Source organism: Sceloporus occidentalis, unplaced genomic scaffold (assembly GCF_023333645.1).
Source record: "Sceloporus occidentalis isolate IW3139 unplaced genomic scaffold, rSceOcc1.0.p SCAF_544, whole genome shotgun sequence".
Lineage (NCBI taxonomy): Eukaryota > Metazoa > Chordata > Lepidosauria > Squamata > Phrynosomatidae > Sceloporus > Sceloporus occidentalis.
Genome location: NW_028317524.1, coordinates 3,810 through 21,852, shown reverse-complemented (window position 1 = coordinate 21,852; position 18,043 = coordinate 3,810). Strand labels below are relative to the sequence as shown.

Below are 18,043 nucleotides of genomic sequence, written 5' to 3'. Positions count from 1 at the left end.
AATGAGAGCCATCCTCAAGCGGCAGAGTAGTCTTCCTGGAGACCTTCATAACAGCAGTATCCACCAGCGGGGTAGCACAAAACTCAGCAAAGTTCTCATCAAAGGGAAACATGCGTTTAACCCGTCTGGACAGGTTAACCCTTCTTTTCCGGGTGGTTCCATTCCTGCTTGATAATGTCAGAAAGCGCAGGATGAACAGGAAATGAGGCAGACTGCTTGGAGAAGCTGGCACCAAAGAAAGAGTCATTTTTCTGGGTGGAGGCCTCCTCCAAATGCATAGCTGACCTCACAGCAGAAATTAAAGTCTCAATTTCTTCCACCGGGAACAAAAATGAACTTTCCTCCCGGATCTCTCCTTCCTCTGAGGAACCTTCCTCTACCTCAGGATAGTCAAACTAAGAGTCTGAGTACAAAGGCTGACGCCCCAGGAGAGCGGGGTCTTGTACCGCTGGAAGGTGATGATAGGCAGGAACAGTCTGCCGGAAGGCAGAGAAGGTAGACTGCATCTCCTCTTTAAGCCAGGTCAAAAACTCCCTACCCCCAGACGGCTCAGAATCCGCTACAGATCTCAGGCAAGCGGAGCAGAGTTTCTTTCTAGAATCCTGCAAAGCCTTGTGACACCCGGAGCATTGGGCATGTTTAGACTTCATAGCAGCTTTCTTAGGCTTGTCCTCAACAGAGGGCGGCTCAGAATTATCAGGGGCCGACATAATGAAAGATGCAACAGCACCTGACCAAAAGAAAACAGCAGGAACACACATAGCAGCCAAATCACTTACCTTCTATATATATAGTGAAAAGGGAGCTGAAATTAGGCTGTAATCTGCAACAGCAGAGAGTTTGGCGCCAATAATTTGAGTTGTGACCAAAACGAGGCTTGGAACGCACAACCGGAAGTGCAAAAGCCCGAACCGGAAGTCTGCAGACGCCATTATGGCCGAAGCCAGTAAGCCGCAACAGCGGCGTCTAGCCACTGAATCCTCAAACCGGCAGGCGTCCCTGGCCATAGGAGGTGCCGGCAAACATGCTGGCAACTCCGAAACACGACCGGCGGAGCTGCCGCGCTAACCGCTGAGACGAGGGGGGTGCAGCCGCGATCTCCGCCGGGACAGCGCCACCGCGGCCGCGATCACCGCCGGGACGACGGGGGTGCAGCCGCGATCTCCGCCGGGACAGCGCCACCGCGGCCGCGAATACCGCCGGGACGACGGCGCCACCGCCACCGCGATCACCGCAGGGACGGCGGCATCGCAGCAGCGTCCAGGACCGGGACAAGCGCTGGGCGACGCAGCACCAGCCATCCGGCTAAGGTATCCCCCAGGAATGGGGGCTTAGCCCGGGGAAAACAGCTCAACCTAGAGTCGAAGAAAATAATAAAAGGTAGACGAGTCCCCCTACCTGGTAGGGCAGGAAAAAAACTGGTGTTAGTAGGAGGGGAGGGCCCTTTTAAAGTTTGAGTCCTGCCCTATCAGGTACAGAGGAGGAGTCTATCCTTTGTGTCACCTGGGATGGCAGGGAAACAATTCTCCATCAGCCCGTCCTAGCTTTAAATGAATTAGTTCCTTATGAATCAGGACCTAATAATTATTATTATTAATTGTTTTATATAGCGCCATCAAATTCCGTAGCGCTGTACGATGGGTGTAATCCTGCAGGGCCCCTGAGGGACCCTCACAGTGAGACGGCACCAGTAACTCACAGTGCCCGCTAACAAGCACTCCCCTGCGCTGCGGCTTGGGCTGCACAAATCCAAACCATAAACACATTATTTGTATTTAAAAAATTAGTTATTTAACCCCTTGATGACAATTGCCGGTCCGGGCACGTCACCGAAAATCGTGACGATTATGACAATTGACGTGCCAGGACCGGCACGTCTTTAAACGGGTGAAAAAATCGATCCGTGATCGATTTTTTCACTCAAACGGTGTTGCTCTAATGCCTCGACATCGAGGCATTGAGCAACACCAAAAAAAACATTCCCGGCCCCCCCCGATCGCTCCTAGGAGCAAATAAAAAAACATGTTTGAAAGACTGCACGTCTTTCAAACATGGCGGCGCCCGCCGCCGAAAAACGGGTTTAGGAAGCGATCGCGAGTCGCTTCCTTTGCTTAGCTGGTGTTGCTAAGATGCCTCAGTATCGAGGCATCTTTGCAACACCTGTTTAGCAAAGAAAGCGACTCGCGATCGCTTCCTAAATGCTCAACTTACCTTCCCGGTGCCGGCGTCTTCGAAACACATGCGGTGTTTCAAGATGGCGGCGCCCATCAAGCCGGGGGCGGAGCCTGCTGTCATCATCGGGGGGGGGGGTGTTGCTGGATGTCATGGACATCCAGTGAATAACACCCCTAGTGGTCAGATCACTCATAAGAGTGATCATGATTTGATAAATCAAAGGCAATGTTTTCTAAACATTGCCTTTGATCAGTATTGGATCTGCCTCCCTCCTTCACTTGCTTCTAGTGAGGGAGAGAGACAGATCAGTGTGTTTTTAGGTATTCTCAATAATATATATATATATATTGATCCAAAGGCTCTTATAAGAGCCACCCATTTAATATTAACCCCTTCATTGCCATTGATCACTGCATAAACAGTGATCTTGCATAGTGGCAATTGTTTTTGGGGTTCTTTTTTTTTACATTTTTTTTAACTTTTTTTTTTTGTACTTTTTTTTTAGGGTTTTTTTAATTTTTTTTATTAGAGCCATTAACCCTTTCCTTCCCCACTATTTTTGCTGCAATTGTTGCCATGCAGCGGTATACGGCTGAGGAGGCATGTTCCAAATTTGGCCCTTTTGCCCCCAAACAATCTGACAAACCCATGCATGTGGGGTATCAATGTACTCAGGAGATGTTGCTGAACACATATCGGGGTGTTGTGTGACAGCAACAACATACCAGGAGCTGTAATTTTACACCTGAAGTACAAAGTATGTTTAAAAAACAGCAAAAACAATTACTATCACAAACTTTGACAAGGGTTGGTGGTAGGATTAGTGCATGGAAAGGGTTAAACTATCAGCATCTAAAATACCCTGGGGTGTCTAGTTTTCAAAAATATATGGTTTGGTGGGGTAAATTTAATTTGCTGGCTTCAAAGATGCCCCAAATACCACATGGAGACAGAATTACCAGATTCAGAGAAAAATGGTTTTGAAATAGCAAAACGCTACTTGTACTTATTGCCCCATAACGTGTAGAAGAAAGCAAAAAAACATAAAAACATTGGGTATTTCTAAACTCGGGACAAATAGTAGAATCTATTTAGCAGGTTTTTTCAGTAGTTTTTTATGATGAATAAAAGATTTTTCAAATAAAAGTGAGAAATTTTTTTTTCTTTTCAATTTTTCGTCATATTTTATTATTTTTATTATAGAAAATTACATCATATATAAAAAATTATGGTGTCTGAAGAAAGCCCTTCTTGTCCTGAAAAAAACAATATATAACTTGTGTGGGTTTATTAAATGGGTTAAGAGAAAATTACAGCTAAACACAAACACCGCAGAAATGATAAAACAGCCATTGTCACGAAGGGTACAAAAAATAGAATCAGCCTTTGTCACGAAGGGGTTAAACAATTAACTATTTGCAGATGTGCCCTTTGCCAGATAAACAGTATGTGTTATAATATAAACGGCCAGCAGGGGGAGCAGGGAACAAAAACACCACTGCGTACAGGGGCAAAACCAAGCATCTGTAACAGCCGGCCCCTGTATAATGTATAGATAAATCAGTGACCGGCCCCTGTATAATGTATAGATAAATCAGTGAGCCGGCCCCCCTGTATAATGTATAGATAAATCAGTGAGCCGGCCCCCTGTATAATGTATAGATAAATCAGTGACCGGCCCCCTGTATAATGTATAGATAAATCAGTGACCGGCCCCCTGTATAATGTATAGATAAATCAGTGACCGGCCCCCTGTATAATGTATAGATAAATCAGTGACCGGCCCCTGTATAATGTGTAGATAAATCAGTGAGGTGCCCTGTATCATGTATAGATAAATCAGTGAGGTGCCCTGTATCATGTATAAGTAGTGTTTGATGTATAATGGTGACGCGCTCGTTCCAGGACAGGCTGTTCCAGTGAACGCCCGATTCCATCTCTCGCTGCCAAACCCAGGAGATCAGGCTCAGACCGGGCAGAGAGACTTCCCTGAGTGCAGGCCAAGGAGAGACATCCCTGAGTGCAGGCCAAGGAGAGACATCCCTGAGTGCAGGCCAAGGAGAGACTTCCCCGAGTGCAGGCCAAGGAGAGACATCCCTGAGTGCAGGCCAAGGAGAGACTTCCCTGAGTGCAGGCCAAGGAGAGACTTCCCCGAGTGCAGGCCAAGGAGAGACTTCCCCGAGTGCAGGCCAAGGAGAGACTTCCCTGAGTGCAGGCCAAGGAGAGACAACCCCGAGTGCAGGCCAAGGAGAGACTTCCCTGAGTGTAGGGCCAGGAGAGACTTCCCTGAGTGCAGGCCAAGGAGAGACTTCCCTGAGTGCAGGCCAAGGAGAGACTTCCCTGAGTGCAGGCCAAGGAGAGACTTCCCTGAGTGCAGGCCAAGGAGGGAATTTATTTCAAAGGAGGAGAAAAGTTACAACAAGAGAGCGGAATCCAACACTAGAGGGTCAGAGACTGAGATGGAACGGAAGGAAGTTTTACTGAGAGGGTGGTAGATAAGTGGGAGAGCCTCCCAGCAGAGGTGGCAGAGCGTTGGGATGAAATATCCCGCTCGTATGACTTGCAGTTGCCTCTGTTTTCGGCGCCGTCACCCGGGGTGGAAATATTTTAGGAGTCACCTTGCCGGAGTTCCATCAGCAGCCGTCAATTACAGGCATTCCTGGCACCGGCCACCACCGTGCAAGCAGCCGGCCACGGGGCAATTCCTGGAGCGAGGGGGTGGATAAGGGCAACTGGATGGGGGCAACTGGGCAACGCACGACACACTGGAAGGACACTGCTCCTTCCAGATTGTCAGCTTTTGGGGCAAAGTCAAGTAAAAGTGCACGTCGCCCCAAAATAAACACGAAAGGAAGCCCCCCGTGACGCATGGGTAGGGTGACCCCGCGAGCCGTGTACCCCCAGGCGGTGGGAGGGGATAGTTGTGGCCCCATTGCTGCAGGTAGCCCCTTCCAAACGGTCGCCCCCCATCCCCCACCAGAGGCTTCTGGGGCCCCGGCTCCTCTGGTCTTCCCGGTGCACGCGGGGCCACAAATAAACTCAACCAAGTACAGGGTGCCAGAGAGTGTGGGGGGCAACTACGGGCTGGCGAGCCATGGAGCAAATGGGGGGTCCGTGGGCTGGCGGGGGGAATTCCGATACGGCCCGAGGGATGTCGGCGATTGGAGGAGAGAGGAGAGCTGGGCGGCTCCGGGCCGGATCCACATTCCATTCTCGAGAGCGCTCTCCACGCAGAGAGGGTAAATGTCTCGAGTGCCCCGGGGGCCCGGAGCGCAAACAGACTGCAGCGTTTGCCAATACCGGACTTTTTACAGGAAATCGGGACGCCCCCACTAATTACCTACAAGGGGGGGCGGGGGGGTATCACAGGGGGCCCGGTGTCTCCCCCACACCACCATTACTGTTTTATATAGCGGCACAAAGGGTAGGCATCACCGTGGGGAGGGCCCTGTGCACAGGAGCTTACAATCTAGAGGGGCAGTTTTATGAGCCCGGGACTGTGCGGGGCAGAAGTCGGGAGGTATGAGGTGTTTGATTAAGCCGCTGAGCCGCGCAGGGACTTTTCAATAGACTCCGGGGCGTGCGACTCAGCGGTCTCCGGCTCAGATGAACGATCTCGTCCTCCGTGGTCCCGGATGCGGTTTATTTCTCCCCTCCGTCTCGGGGGGGGGGGGGGGCAGGCAATGCACTTTGTCCCAGGGAAAGGGGGTATTAAATTAACGACGGGGCAGATACTCGGAGTGTTTGACTTCAAAGGGAACATCTGGTGTGACAGAAATGTCTCCCGCCCCCCCCCCCCCCCCGAGGCCCTCTCCGTGACGTAAACCACCCAACTGCCCCGTCTCCTCTGCCCTTATCTACTTATTCCTTCTATCGGGGGACTTTATGCCTGCACTGAAAGTCTGTTCCGGGTATCTACTACTCTTTCTGGAAGGAGAATACTTGGCGCCTTTGAAAATCTGGCCCCCGGGGGCCCTGAAGCCCCCAGGGGCCAGATTTACAAAGAGGGGAGTTATGATTTAGCACGGAGACGCCCCGGTTACCGAGAGATCGAGAGCTTAATCTCAGCCGCATCTGTTCGTTAATCAGCTTTCAACCATAAACCTCCTCTGTCTCTCTAATCCGCGTCTCCACCACTCCTGCAGAGGGGCACGGTGTGGGGGGCTCGGGCAGAAGCGAGAGCGCTGGGGCCTGCGAGAGAGCGCTGGGGCCTGCGAGAGAGCGCTGGAGCCTGCGAGAGAGCGCTGGGGTCAGCCAAAACTTTCTCCTAAACACGGCCTGCTTATACACTTATCATAATCTAACGTAAGGAAGTGTCACTTTACTGAGAGGGGAGTAGATAAGCGGAACAGCCTCCCAGCAGAAGTGGTAGGGGTTAATACAGTGAGGTTAATAACATGCGCAGGACAGGCATACGGCTCCTGAATCTTAGACGAGACCAACGACTGATTAAGACTACAGACTGGACAGGGGCCAGCGGGGGCTGATGTGCCGGCGGGTTCTGGGTTCCTATGTCTATTGGGGAGCGCGGATCTCATTACTGTTGCTCTGCAGAGGTAGTAATGAAGGGAATGGCGATCCAGAATCTGATGGCCCGATGAGACCCGATGACACCAGGTGGTGTTGTTACTGTGCGTGGCTGCCCGGGGCTGGTGGCTGTCTCTGGTTCCCGGGCCTCTTCCTGCCTCTCTGTCTGGTTTCAGCTGAACTCTTTAGATCTCTTTATGTCCATTTACACTTTAATAGCCCCGAATGCCCCAGATACCCCCCCCCCCGCTCCGCATCGTGTCTTCTCCACCAGTCTGCTCCGGTCCAGCCAGTCCGGTCAAACTGGAAGATCCGCCAAGTCCCCGAGGGCGCCAGAGAAACTGGGGCGACCGGTACGAGCCGGCGTGCACCGGGCCACAATATCCGACGCTCTCCGGCTGTCTCGTATGCTACAGAAATAACTCTCTCTCCAAGTGATTACACGTTACATATCTCAGGTCTGGCCTCAGCTGGAGTAGTGGGTACAGTGCTGGAGACCCCAGCCCCAGAGGGATACTGACATTCTGGAGAAAGAGTACAGCGTAAAAATGATGCGAAAAGCTAAGTGATCTCAAAATGTCCTGCTTGGGGAGAGAGGGACAGAGAGAGAGACAGGGGAGAGGTGAGAAGAGATGAGAGAGACAGGGGAGAGGTGAGAAGAGATGAGAGAGACAGGGGAGAGGTGAGAAGGGATGAGAGAGACAGGGGAGAGGAGAGAAGGGATGAGAGAGACAGGGGAGAGGAGAGAAGGGATGAGAGAGACAGGGGAGAGGAGAGAAGGGATGAGAGAGACAGGGGAGAGGAGAAGAGATGAGAGAGACAGGGGAGAGGTGAGAAGGGATGAGAGAGACAGGGGAGAGGAGAGAAGGGATGAGAGAGACAGGGGAGAGGAGAGAAGGGATGAGAGAGACAGGGGAGAGGAGAGAAGGGATGAGAGAGACAGGGGAGAGGAGAGAAGGGATGAGAGAGACAGGGGAGAGGAGAGAAGGGATGAGAGAGACAGGGGAGAGGAGAGAATGGATGAGAGAGACAGGGGAGAGGTGAGTAGGGATGAGAGAGACAGGGAAGTGGAGACGAGATGAGAGAGAAGGGATGAGAGTAACATAGTAACATAGTAACATAGTTCATAAGGTTGAAAAAAGACCAAAGTCCATCAAGTTCAACCTATATACATATTGTGTCCCTACTGTGTTGATCCAGAGGAAGGCAAAAAACCCTTATGAAGCAGATGCCAATTGCCCCATACCAGGGGGAAAATTCCTTCCCGACTCCAAATATGGCAATCAGAATAAATCCCTGGATCAACGTTCTGTCCCTATTAATCTAATATCCAGAACTTGTAATATTATTGCTTTCAAGAAACACGTCCAGGCTCCTTTTGAACTCTTTTATTGAGTTTACCATTACCACCTCCTCTGGCAGAGAGTTCCATAATCTCACCGCTCTTACTGTAAAGAACCCCCGTCTGTGCTGGTGCAGAAACCTTCTTTCCTCCAGCCGTAGAGGATGTCCCCTTGTTATAGATACAGTCCTGGGTATAAATAGGTCCTGGGAGTGATCTCTGTACTGCCCCCTTATATATTTATACATAGTTATTAAGTCCCCCCTAAGCCGTCTTTTTTCCAAACTAAATAACCCCAATTCTGATAATCTTTCTGGGTACTGTAGTCCTCCCATTCCCCTTATTACTCTGGTTGCCCGTCTTTGAACCCTCTCCAGCTCCACTATATCTTTCCTGTACACTGGTGCCCAGTACTGTACACAGTATTCCATGTGAGAGAGAGAGAGACAGGGGAGAGGAGAGAAGGGATGAGAGAGACGGGGAGAGGAGAGAAGGGATGAGAGAGACAGGGGAGAGGTGAGAAAGGATGAGAGAGACAGGGCAGAGGAGAGAAGGGATGAGAGAGACAGGGGAGAGGAGAGAAAGGATGAGAGAGACAGGGGAGAGGAGAGAAAGGATGAGAGAGACAGGGGAGAGGTAAGAAGGGATGAGAGAGACAGAGGAGAGGAGAGACGGGATGAGAGAGACAGGGGAGAGGTGAGAAGGGATGAGAGAGACAGGGGAGAGAAGAGAAAGGATGAGAGAGACGGGAGAGAAGGGATGAGAAAGAGAAGGGAGAGGAGAGAATGGATGGGAGAGGAGAGAATGGATGGGAGAGATACAAGAGGGTCAGAGGCTGAGATGGGATGGAAGGAAGTTTTATTTTACTGAGAGGGTGGAAGATAAGTGGAACAGCCCCCGAGCAGAGGTGGTAGAGGGTAATACAGTGAGGGGATTAAACATGCATGGGATAAACATACGGCTCCTGAATCTAAGGCGAGACCAACAACTGATTAAGGTTGGAGTCTTTACAGACTAGATGGGCCGGTGGGGGCCGCTCTCGGACAGGGACACGGCTTCATGTATGTAGAAGGCCAGGACAGGAGTCTGTGTTTTAGTAGAGAGATATTTGCCCCTCCGCCGGGTTCTTACTGGCGTCTTGACTCTCATTCCATCCTGACCTCTGCTTGTGACCTTTGACCCAGAGCCCCGATGCGCCGGGCCCTGCTGCAGCCCGTCAGTCTTCTGGTGCAGATACGGGAGTCAGAATCCTGCAGGATGCGGCCAGGAACAGGGCCTGCCCTGTATAATGTATAGAGAACATGGGAGCTGTTCTGGAAGACATTTGGGGGTCCCTGACACTTTCTGGACTCTCCTTTCACCTACAGCAGCATTAAGGTTAAGGAAGAGATCCACGCTCGGATTTGAACTGCAGGACCACCTCCACCAGCAGCAGCAGCCCTGCACCAACGGATACAGAGCCGGACCACTGAACTTCCCCCAAAATTCGAAAATGTTTATCACTCAGAGTGAGGAAGGAAAGTGAGCTGCAGCAGCCGAGGCAGAGCAGGGCACAGGGCAGGCACAGAGCACAGGGCACAGAACAGGCGCAGAGCACAGAGCAGGGCACAAGGCAGGCACAGAGCAGGGCACAGAGCAGGGCACAGGACAGGCACAGAGCAGACGTTGAGCACAGGGCAGGCGCAGAGCAGACGCAGAGCACAGGGCAGGCACAGAGGACAATGCAGGTACAGAGCAGGCGCAGAGCAGGGTACAAGGCAGGCACAGCAGGCACTGAGTAGGGCACAGAGGAAGGCACAGAACAGGCACAAAGCACAGGGCAGGCACAGAGCAGGGCAGGTACAGAGCAGGCGCAGAGCAAGGCACAGGGCAGTTACGGCAGGCATTGAGTAGGGCACAGAGGAAGGCACAGGGACAGCCCATATGTGTGTGAATGTATGTGCGTGTGTGTGTGTGAATGTATGTGCGTGTGCCTGTGTGTGTGAATGTGCACGCATGTTATTATTGTTACTTTGTATCATTGTTGTGATGATTAAAGGCCCTTTAATTGCCTCAACTGCCTAGAACACAACTGTAACAATTGTCCCATAATAGTAAAAGCATTTACACAGTAATTCCCGCCCCGCGAGGAGGAGACCGCCGAGTCCGACGTAAATACTTGTTACTTTTTGGGGGGTTTTAGATGAAAAGTCAGATGAGGAGATACAGAGAAACCAGATTAACAGGAAAGCAGGAATCTGGTCCAGAGTGCAGATCGAGCCGGCTGCGGGAGGACACGGCCCCCCCTCCACTGCATGCATTTACACGGCCCCCTCCACTGCATGCATACACACGGCATCCTCCCCCCTCCACTGCATGCATACACACGGCGTCCCCCCACTCCACTGCATGCATTCACACGGCCCCCCTCCACTGCATGCATGCACACAGTGTCCCCCCCCTCCACTGCATGCATACACATGGCGCCCCCACTCCACTGCATGCATTCACATGGCCCCCCTCCACTGCATGCATACACGCCTCCACTGCATGCATACACACGGCGCCCCCCCCCCACTCCACTGCATGCATTCACACGGCCCCCCTCCACTGCATGCATACACACAGTGTCCCCCCCTCCACTGCATGCATACACATGGCGCCCCCCACTCCACTGCATGCATTCACACGGCCCCCCTCCACTGCATTCATACACACGGCGTCCCCCCACTCCACTGCATGCATTCACACGGCGTCCCCCCCACTCCACTGCATGCATTCACACGGCATCCCCCCCACTCCACTGCATGCATTCACACGGCATCCCCCCACTCCACTGCATGCATTCACACGGCATCCCCCCACTCCACTCCACTGCATGCATTCACATGGCACCCCCCACTCCACTGCATGCATTCACACGGCGTCCCCCCCACTCCACTGCATGCATTCACACAGCGTGTCCCCCCCACTGCATGCATACACACGGTGTCCCCCCCACCCCACTGCATGCGTTCACACGGCGTCCCCCCCACTGCATGCATACACACGGTGTCCCCCCCACCCCACTGCATGCATACGTTGAGGTCTGGAGGGCAGATGTGTCTCATACTATCACTACAAGCAGAAGTGGCCCCTGGGTCAGCAGGTGTACCAGCTAACCAGAGGCCCCCAGTTGGCTGAGGGCCCCTCAGAGGCTCTAGAAAGGGAGTCGGCTGAGAGTGATGCTGCGATAGAGATCACACGGGCGCTAATGAGGACGTGAAGAGAGAAATCCGGTCAGCACCTGAGCCAGCGAGATGTCACCAGCCCGTGGGGGGGGGGGGGGGACCGGGGCAAGAGGCACGCTGACACACCCCAACACACAGTGTCACCCCGCAGGGGGCGGGGCAGACTCACAGTGGCTACGACACGTTCCAGGTGTATTTGGGGGGGTAAGCTGCCCCATGGGGGGGGTTATAACGATGCGCCTTATAATTACAATTTACTGAAGAGGGTTTCAGGGGCCTATGATGGGGCCAGGAGCCCCGGCCCAGGGCCACACGCTCACCTCTAGTGACAGTCACAGTGCTTGTGGGGGAGGAGCCAGGTGATGAATATTCATCAGGGGGCGGGGTGATAAACAGATATATAGACAGGTGGCTGCCCGTGGCTGGACTCAGAGAGGTAAATCAGCCGCAGCAGGGGCAGCGCAGGGTCTCACTGACTCCCAGGGACTTCTCCTTTGTGAGGGGCAATTGCTGCCAGTGAGGGTCAGTAACCAGGATGGCTGCCCTGAGTCAGAAGCGAAGCTGCGGGCAAATTATGGCAGAATTCAGAGAATTCATGTGGAACCCCCGGACCCGGGAATTCATGGGGAGAACGGGCAGCAGCTGGGGTAAGTGACGGGGTTAATAAGGGGTATTACGGGCACAGCTGGGGTGACGGGGTTAATAAGGGGTATTACCGGCACAGCTGGGGTGACTGATGGGGTTAATAATGGGTATTACGGGCACAGCTGGGGTGAGTGGCGGGGTTAATAAGGGGTATTACAGGCATAGCTAGGAGGTGACGGGGTTAATAATGGGTATTACGGGCACAGCTGGGGTCAGTGGCAGGGTTAATAAGGGGTATTACAGGCATAGCTAGGAGGTGACGGGGTTAATAATGGGTATTACGGGCACAGCTGGGGTGAGTCGCAGGGTTAATAAGGGGTATTACGGGCATAGCTAGGAGGTGACGGGGTTAATAATGGGTATTACGGGCACAGCTGGGGTGAGTGACGGGGTTAATAAGGCGTATATATGGGGGATGTGTATATACTGTCTATATAAATATATATAGGGGATGTGTATATATACTTTATATATAAATATATGGGATGTGTATATACTTTCTATATAAATATATATATAGGGGATGTGTATATACTTTCTATATAAATATATATAGGGGATGTGTATATACTTTCTATATAAATATATATATGGGATGTGTATATACTTTCTATATAAATATATATATAGGGGATGTGTATATACTTTCTATATAAATATATATAGGGGATGTGTATATGCCTTCTATATAAATATATATATAGGGGATGTGTATATACTTTCTATATAAATATATATAGGGGATGTGTATATACTTTCTATATAAATATATATATGGGATGTGTATATACTTTCTATATAAATATATATATAGGGGATGTGTATATACTTTCTATATAAATATATATAGGGGATGTGTATATGCCTTCTATATAAATATATATATAGGGGATGTGTATATACTTTCTATATAAATATATATATAGGGGATGTGTATATGCCTTCTATATAAATATATATAGGGGATGCTGTTTTTCGCGTATGTTTTGATCTCCGGCTCGCGCTCCGCTTACCCCAGGGGAGGGGGCAACACACCGGGTGTTTTGGGTCATTAAAGGGGTATTTTGCGGGTTTGTTTGCACATTATATAGAAAGGTCCGTAGCTGCGCGAGGTGATGAATTATCAATAGAGAGACACATTGTAAAACTCTGCTGAGGGGGTGGTAGATAAATGGAACAGCCTCCCAGCAGACATGATAGCAGCTAATACAGTGACGCGATAGGGCATTGGATATTTACATTATGCCGAGAGCCACGTGATGTAATTAAGAGCTGGTGATTGCATCATAATTATGAGGTCATTAAAAAGAAGACAGGGTGGGGAGATATAAAAAGAACAGGACGTCGGATTATTGTCCTAAAGAGCGATTACATCGTTCAGAGAGGTTGGAGGTGGGATGGAGCTCTGTGTCTGGAGAGCAGGGCAGAAATACCTGTTCCCCTGCGGCTGGGGGTAAGTGTGTGGGGCAGATGCTGGCTGCGACCCCATTCATGTGTAACAAGCGTCATCTCTCCTGCCAGGACTCATCCTGCTCTTCTACTTGGTGTTCTACGCTTTCCTCACCGCGATGTTCAGCCTCACCATGTGGGTGATGCTGCAGACCATCGACGACTACAACCCCAAGTACTCAGACCGGCTGGCCAATCCAGGTAAAACTACCCCTGGGGTCTGTATGGTGGACCACGCTAAACAGTTCCCTTTAAATCTATCCTGCCCCCTTTACTGCCCCCAGACCGTTCAGGCCAAACATCTGGTGCTCGGGGAGCTCCTCCAGGTTCTTTCTGCCCACCTGCCCCAAAAGGAGAATCACCCCCAATGTTGCCCAGTACGGGAGATTCCTCGCTGGGAATGTATGATGCATTTGGTGCCGTCTCTTCTGTTGTCTGACTGTCTAATGACCTCCATATTCCCTTTAGGTTTAATGATTCGCCCCAAGACGGACGGTCTGGAGATAGTGTACAACGTGACGGAAGGTCAGGCCTCCTGGGGCAAATATTCCAGCGCCCTGGACAGTGTGCTGGGGGGTGAGTGTATTTATTACGTCACTTCACACCCCGTATTATCAACTCTCCACCTCCTCTGTGTCTCCTTCATCTCCCTCGTATCTGTGCTTCCTTTACCTGCAGTCTCCTTCATCTCATCTGTGCGTCCTTCACTTCCAGTCTCTTTCACCTCGTCTCCTTTATCTCATGTCCTCCTTCATCTCCTTTGTGCTTCCTCCATCTCCTCTCTGCTTCCTTCGCCTCCTGTCTCCATCTCCTTTCCTTTCCTTCTTTATCTCCTCTGTGTCTCCATCTCCTGTCCTTCTTTATCTCCTCTGTGTCTCCATCTCCTGTCCTTCTTTATCTCCTCTGTGTCTCCATCTCCAGTCCTTCTTTATCTCCTCTGTGTCTCCATCTCCGGTCCTTCTTTATCTCCTCTGTGTCTCCATCTCCTGTCCTTCTTTATCTCCTCTGTGTCTCCATCTCCTGTCCTTCTTTATCTCCTCTGTGTCTCCTTCATCTCCTGTCCTTCTTTATCTCCTCTGTGTCTCCTTGGCCTCCTGTCCTTCTTCCCATCTGCTCTTTGCTCCATCTGTTCTCCTCCCAGTCCTCCTCACTCAAGTCTTCTTGCCCCAGACTCTCCTAACGTCCTTCTCCTACCAACACCCTTCACTCCAGTTGATGGACTGGTTCCTTGTCGTCCCTAACGCTCCATCTTTTGGTTCCTGTAGATTATAACTTCACGGTCCAGGAGCAGCGCGGCTCAGTGTGCGTCGGCGGAGTGTACAACAGACAGGAGGACACGGGAGACGTGAGGAACTACCCCAAGAGGGCCTGTCAGTTCCCGCGCAGCTCCCTGGGCCTCTGCTCCGGCCTCCAAGACAACTCGTATGGGTACAAAGATGGGACGCCCTGTGTGCTCATCAAAATGAACAGGGTAGGGGATCAGAATGCGTGGGGATCGGGGCATCGGGTGTTGCGTGTGGACACGTTCTCACCGCACACGTCTCTCTCTCTCCGCAGGTCATTAATTTCCTGCCCACCGTCATCCCCCAGCTGTCTAATACCTCGATTACCGTCAACTGCACCGGGAAGGTGAGCGGGGAAAAAGCCCACGGCTTATGGAGCCACTGGTGTCTGTGGGGATTTAGTGGAATGTCTGTCCGTCTGTCTTTCTCGTGATCTCTCAGTCCGTCTCTTTCTTTATGTCCTCAGAAGCTCAAATCAGCTGTAAATGAGTCGGTAAGACGTGGCTCGTATACACTACAATCCCCAGTAGCCCTATAGATACCCTGTAGGCAAACGTTCTATAAAGCTGCGTGAAACGATACAATCCCCCAAAACTCATAGAAAGCCTCAGCCCCGTAGGAATTTCCCCAAAGCCGCGAAGAAGCACGACCAGTAGATATACATCATAGCAGCCCTTATAGCAAGTACATTATAGAGAAAACAACCCTATATACATAGTACTGATACAGCTCATCTATATATATATTTACACACAATAGGTTTATCTCTGTGTATAGGACAAACCCCCCTCATACACCCCATTTATATTATAGGACTGGTGTAGGGTCTGTCAGTGTATAGGACAAACCCCTCATACACCCCATTTATATTATAGGACTGGTATAAGGGTCTGTCGGTGTATAGGACAAACTCCTCATACACCCCATTTATATTATAGGACTGGTACAGGGTCTGTCAGTGTATAGGACAAACTCCTCATACACCCCATTTATATTATAGGACTGGTATAGGGTCTGTGTCTCAGTGTATAGGACAAACTCCTCATACACCCCATTTATATTATAGGACTGGTATAGGGTCTGTCAGTGTATAGGACAAACTCCTCATACACCCCATTTATATTATAGGACTGGTATAGGGGTGTGTCAGTGTATAGGACAAACTCCTCATATACGCCCACTTATATTATAGGACTGGTATAGGGTCTGTCAGTGTATAGGACAAACCCCCTCATACACCCCATTTATATTATAGGACTGGTATAGGGGTGTGTCAGCGTATAGGACAAATCCCTCATACTGTAGGACTGCGCCATTATTTTGGTCCCGGAATAATTCCTTCTTGCTGGATTCACGCCAACAATTGTGTTTTTTATTTTTTTAGACTGAAGAAAACGAACGGCTTTTGGGTAAAAGGGTTTATTTCCCCAATAACGGGACTGGCCTCGGCACCATCGATCTGATGTATTTCCCTTATTATGGCAACAAAGCTCAGGTGAGAATTAATCCTGATTTCCACCCCCCTCTGCCTCGTGCACCTGACCCCATCATCACCCGATATTACCCCATTGGAGGCCATTGGTCACCACGGTCAGGCAGGCTTCCAACCCCCAACATTAGTCCCCAAACCATACATTTTACCATCTGTGTGTACGGACTACCCTCCCTGTCCCACTCGCCCGGGGTAAAATATCATCCCATGGATTCCACCCCTTCCCTGAACCCCCCCCCCCCGGGGTAAATATCATCCCATGGATTCCACCCCTTCCCTGAACCCCCCCCCGGGGTAAATATCATCCCATGGATTCCACCCCTTCCCTGAACCCCCCCCCCGGGGTAAATATCATCCCATGGATTCCACCCCTTCCCTGAACCCCCCCCCGGGGTAAATATCATCCCATGGATTCCGCCCCTTCCCTGAACCCCCCCCGGGGTAAATATCATCCCATGGATTCCACCCCTTCCCTGAACCCACCCCCCCCGGGGTAAATATCATCCCATGGATTCCAACCCTTCCCTGAACCCCCCCCCGGGGTAAATATCATCCCATGGATTCCACCCCTTCCTGAACCCCCCCCCGGGGTAAATATCATCCCATGGATTCCACCCCGCCGGGGTAAATATATCATCCCATGGGGTTTCTCAATGACGGTTGGGGACGATTTTGCCCCTTTTATTACCTCTGTTACCTGACCCCCTCCCCCGGTAAGTGACCGTCCCCTTCTCCCCCCAGAAGAATTACACGCAGCCCCTGGTGGCCGTCCGCTTTGAGAACGCGACGCGGAACGTGGATCACTTCGTGGAGTGCAAAGTCAACGCGGGGAACATCAACAACAAGGACGACAGAGACAAGTTCGCCGGCCGCGTGGCCTTCAGACTCCGTATCAACAACTGAGAGCCGAGGCGGCCGGGGCCCCGACTCTGCAACGCCGTCACAGTGTAAAATTACCCCCCTCCCCCCGTAACCACGGCTCCCGGCGGCGACTCGCTCGGCGCCTCCAAGCCGGTGGAAGCTCTGGGCTCAGCGAAGCGCGTTGGGGGCCATGCGCGGACGCTTTGGGGAAGCACAAGCTCCGTTATACAGACGCCTCTGGAGTGCCCAGCGGCTCCAGGTGCCCCCCGTTACAGAACCTGCCCCCTCAAATGAGTATTGCCCCGAATCCCATTGACCCTGGGGCAGAACGTTTTCGGGGATGAGAAATGTTTTTATTCTTGTAGCTACACCGTCTATGCCCGTCGGTTACGGTGCGCCTCGGTGGTCTCATGTACATGAAACACAAAACCCCGCCCCGCAGGACTCTTTTGTAAATATTTTACCTTAACGCAAAAATACCAAATACCCCCACCAAGTGTGTGACGAGGGCAAATAACTCGCCCTCCAATAAAGTGTCCCCCCAATAAAACCTCTGTGTTAAAGCAGCCTGTGATCGAGTTATAACCGCGGCGGAGGGGGGAGGTGACCTCGAGGGGGGCGGTGCCCCCGTGGCAGAGGGGGCGGTGCCCCGTGGCAGAGGGGGGCGGTGCCCCGTGGCAGAGGGGGCGGTGCAGGACACATTCAGTTGGATTATGTCTCTAAAATATGATTGAAAATGAAAATTGTCAAACTCAATAAAAAGCATTCGAGGAACAGCCAACCAGCAGAGGTGGTTTTAAATCCTCGGCCTCACGGGATTAATCTGCACATTTCTGCCCCAGATGAAGGTCACAGAATTACTAACTGGGATTAAACTGGAATTAGACTCACCGTCTGTCACCTCCTCATAACTGACCCAGTAACGCCGGGAACAGAGAGAGATTATCTATACATTATACAGGGGCCGGTCACTGATTTATCTATACATTATACAGGGGCCGGTCACTGATTTATCTATACATTATACAGGGGCCGGTCACTGATTTATCTCTACATTATA

The 18,043-nt window shown here is 51.3% G+C and overlaps 1 protein-coding gene across 1 annotated transcript; it reads left to right on the top strand.

The window, feature by feature from the left end:
- The first annotated feature begins 11,788 nt into the window (after window positions 1-11,788).
- On the top strand, window positions 11,789-17,025 carry LOC149271150 (sodium/potassium-transporting ATPase subunit beta-2-like). The gene is made up of 8 exons (XM_089507574.1): window positions 11,789-11,900; window positions 13,420-13,548; window positions 13,816-13,923; window positions 14,613-14,818; window positions 14,905-14,976; window positions 15,097-15,123; window positions 16,015-16,125; window positions 16,864-17,025. Exons 1-8 carry the CDS (start codon window positions 11,789-11,791, stop codon window positions 17,023-17,025), a joined length of 927 nt encoding a protein of 308 aa, XP_089363700.1.
- The last annotated feature ends 1,018 nt before the right edge of the window (window positions 17,026-18,043 follow it).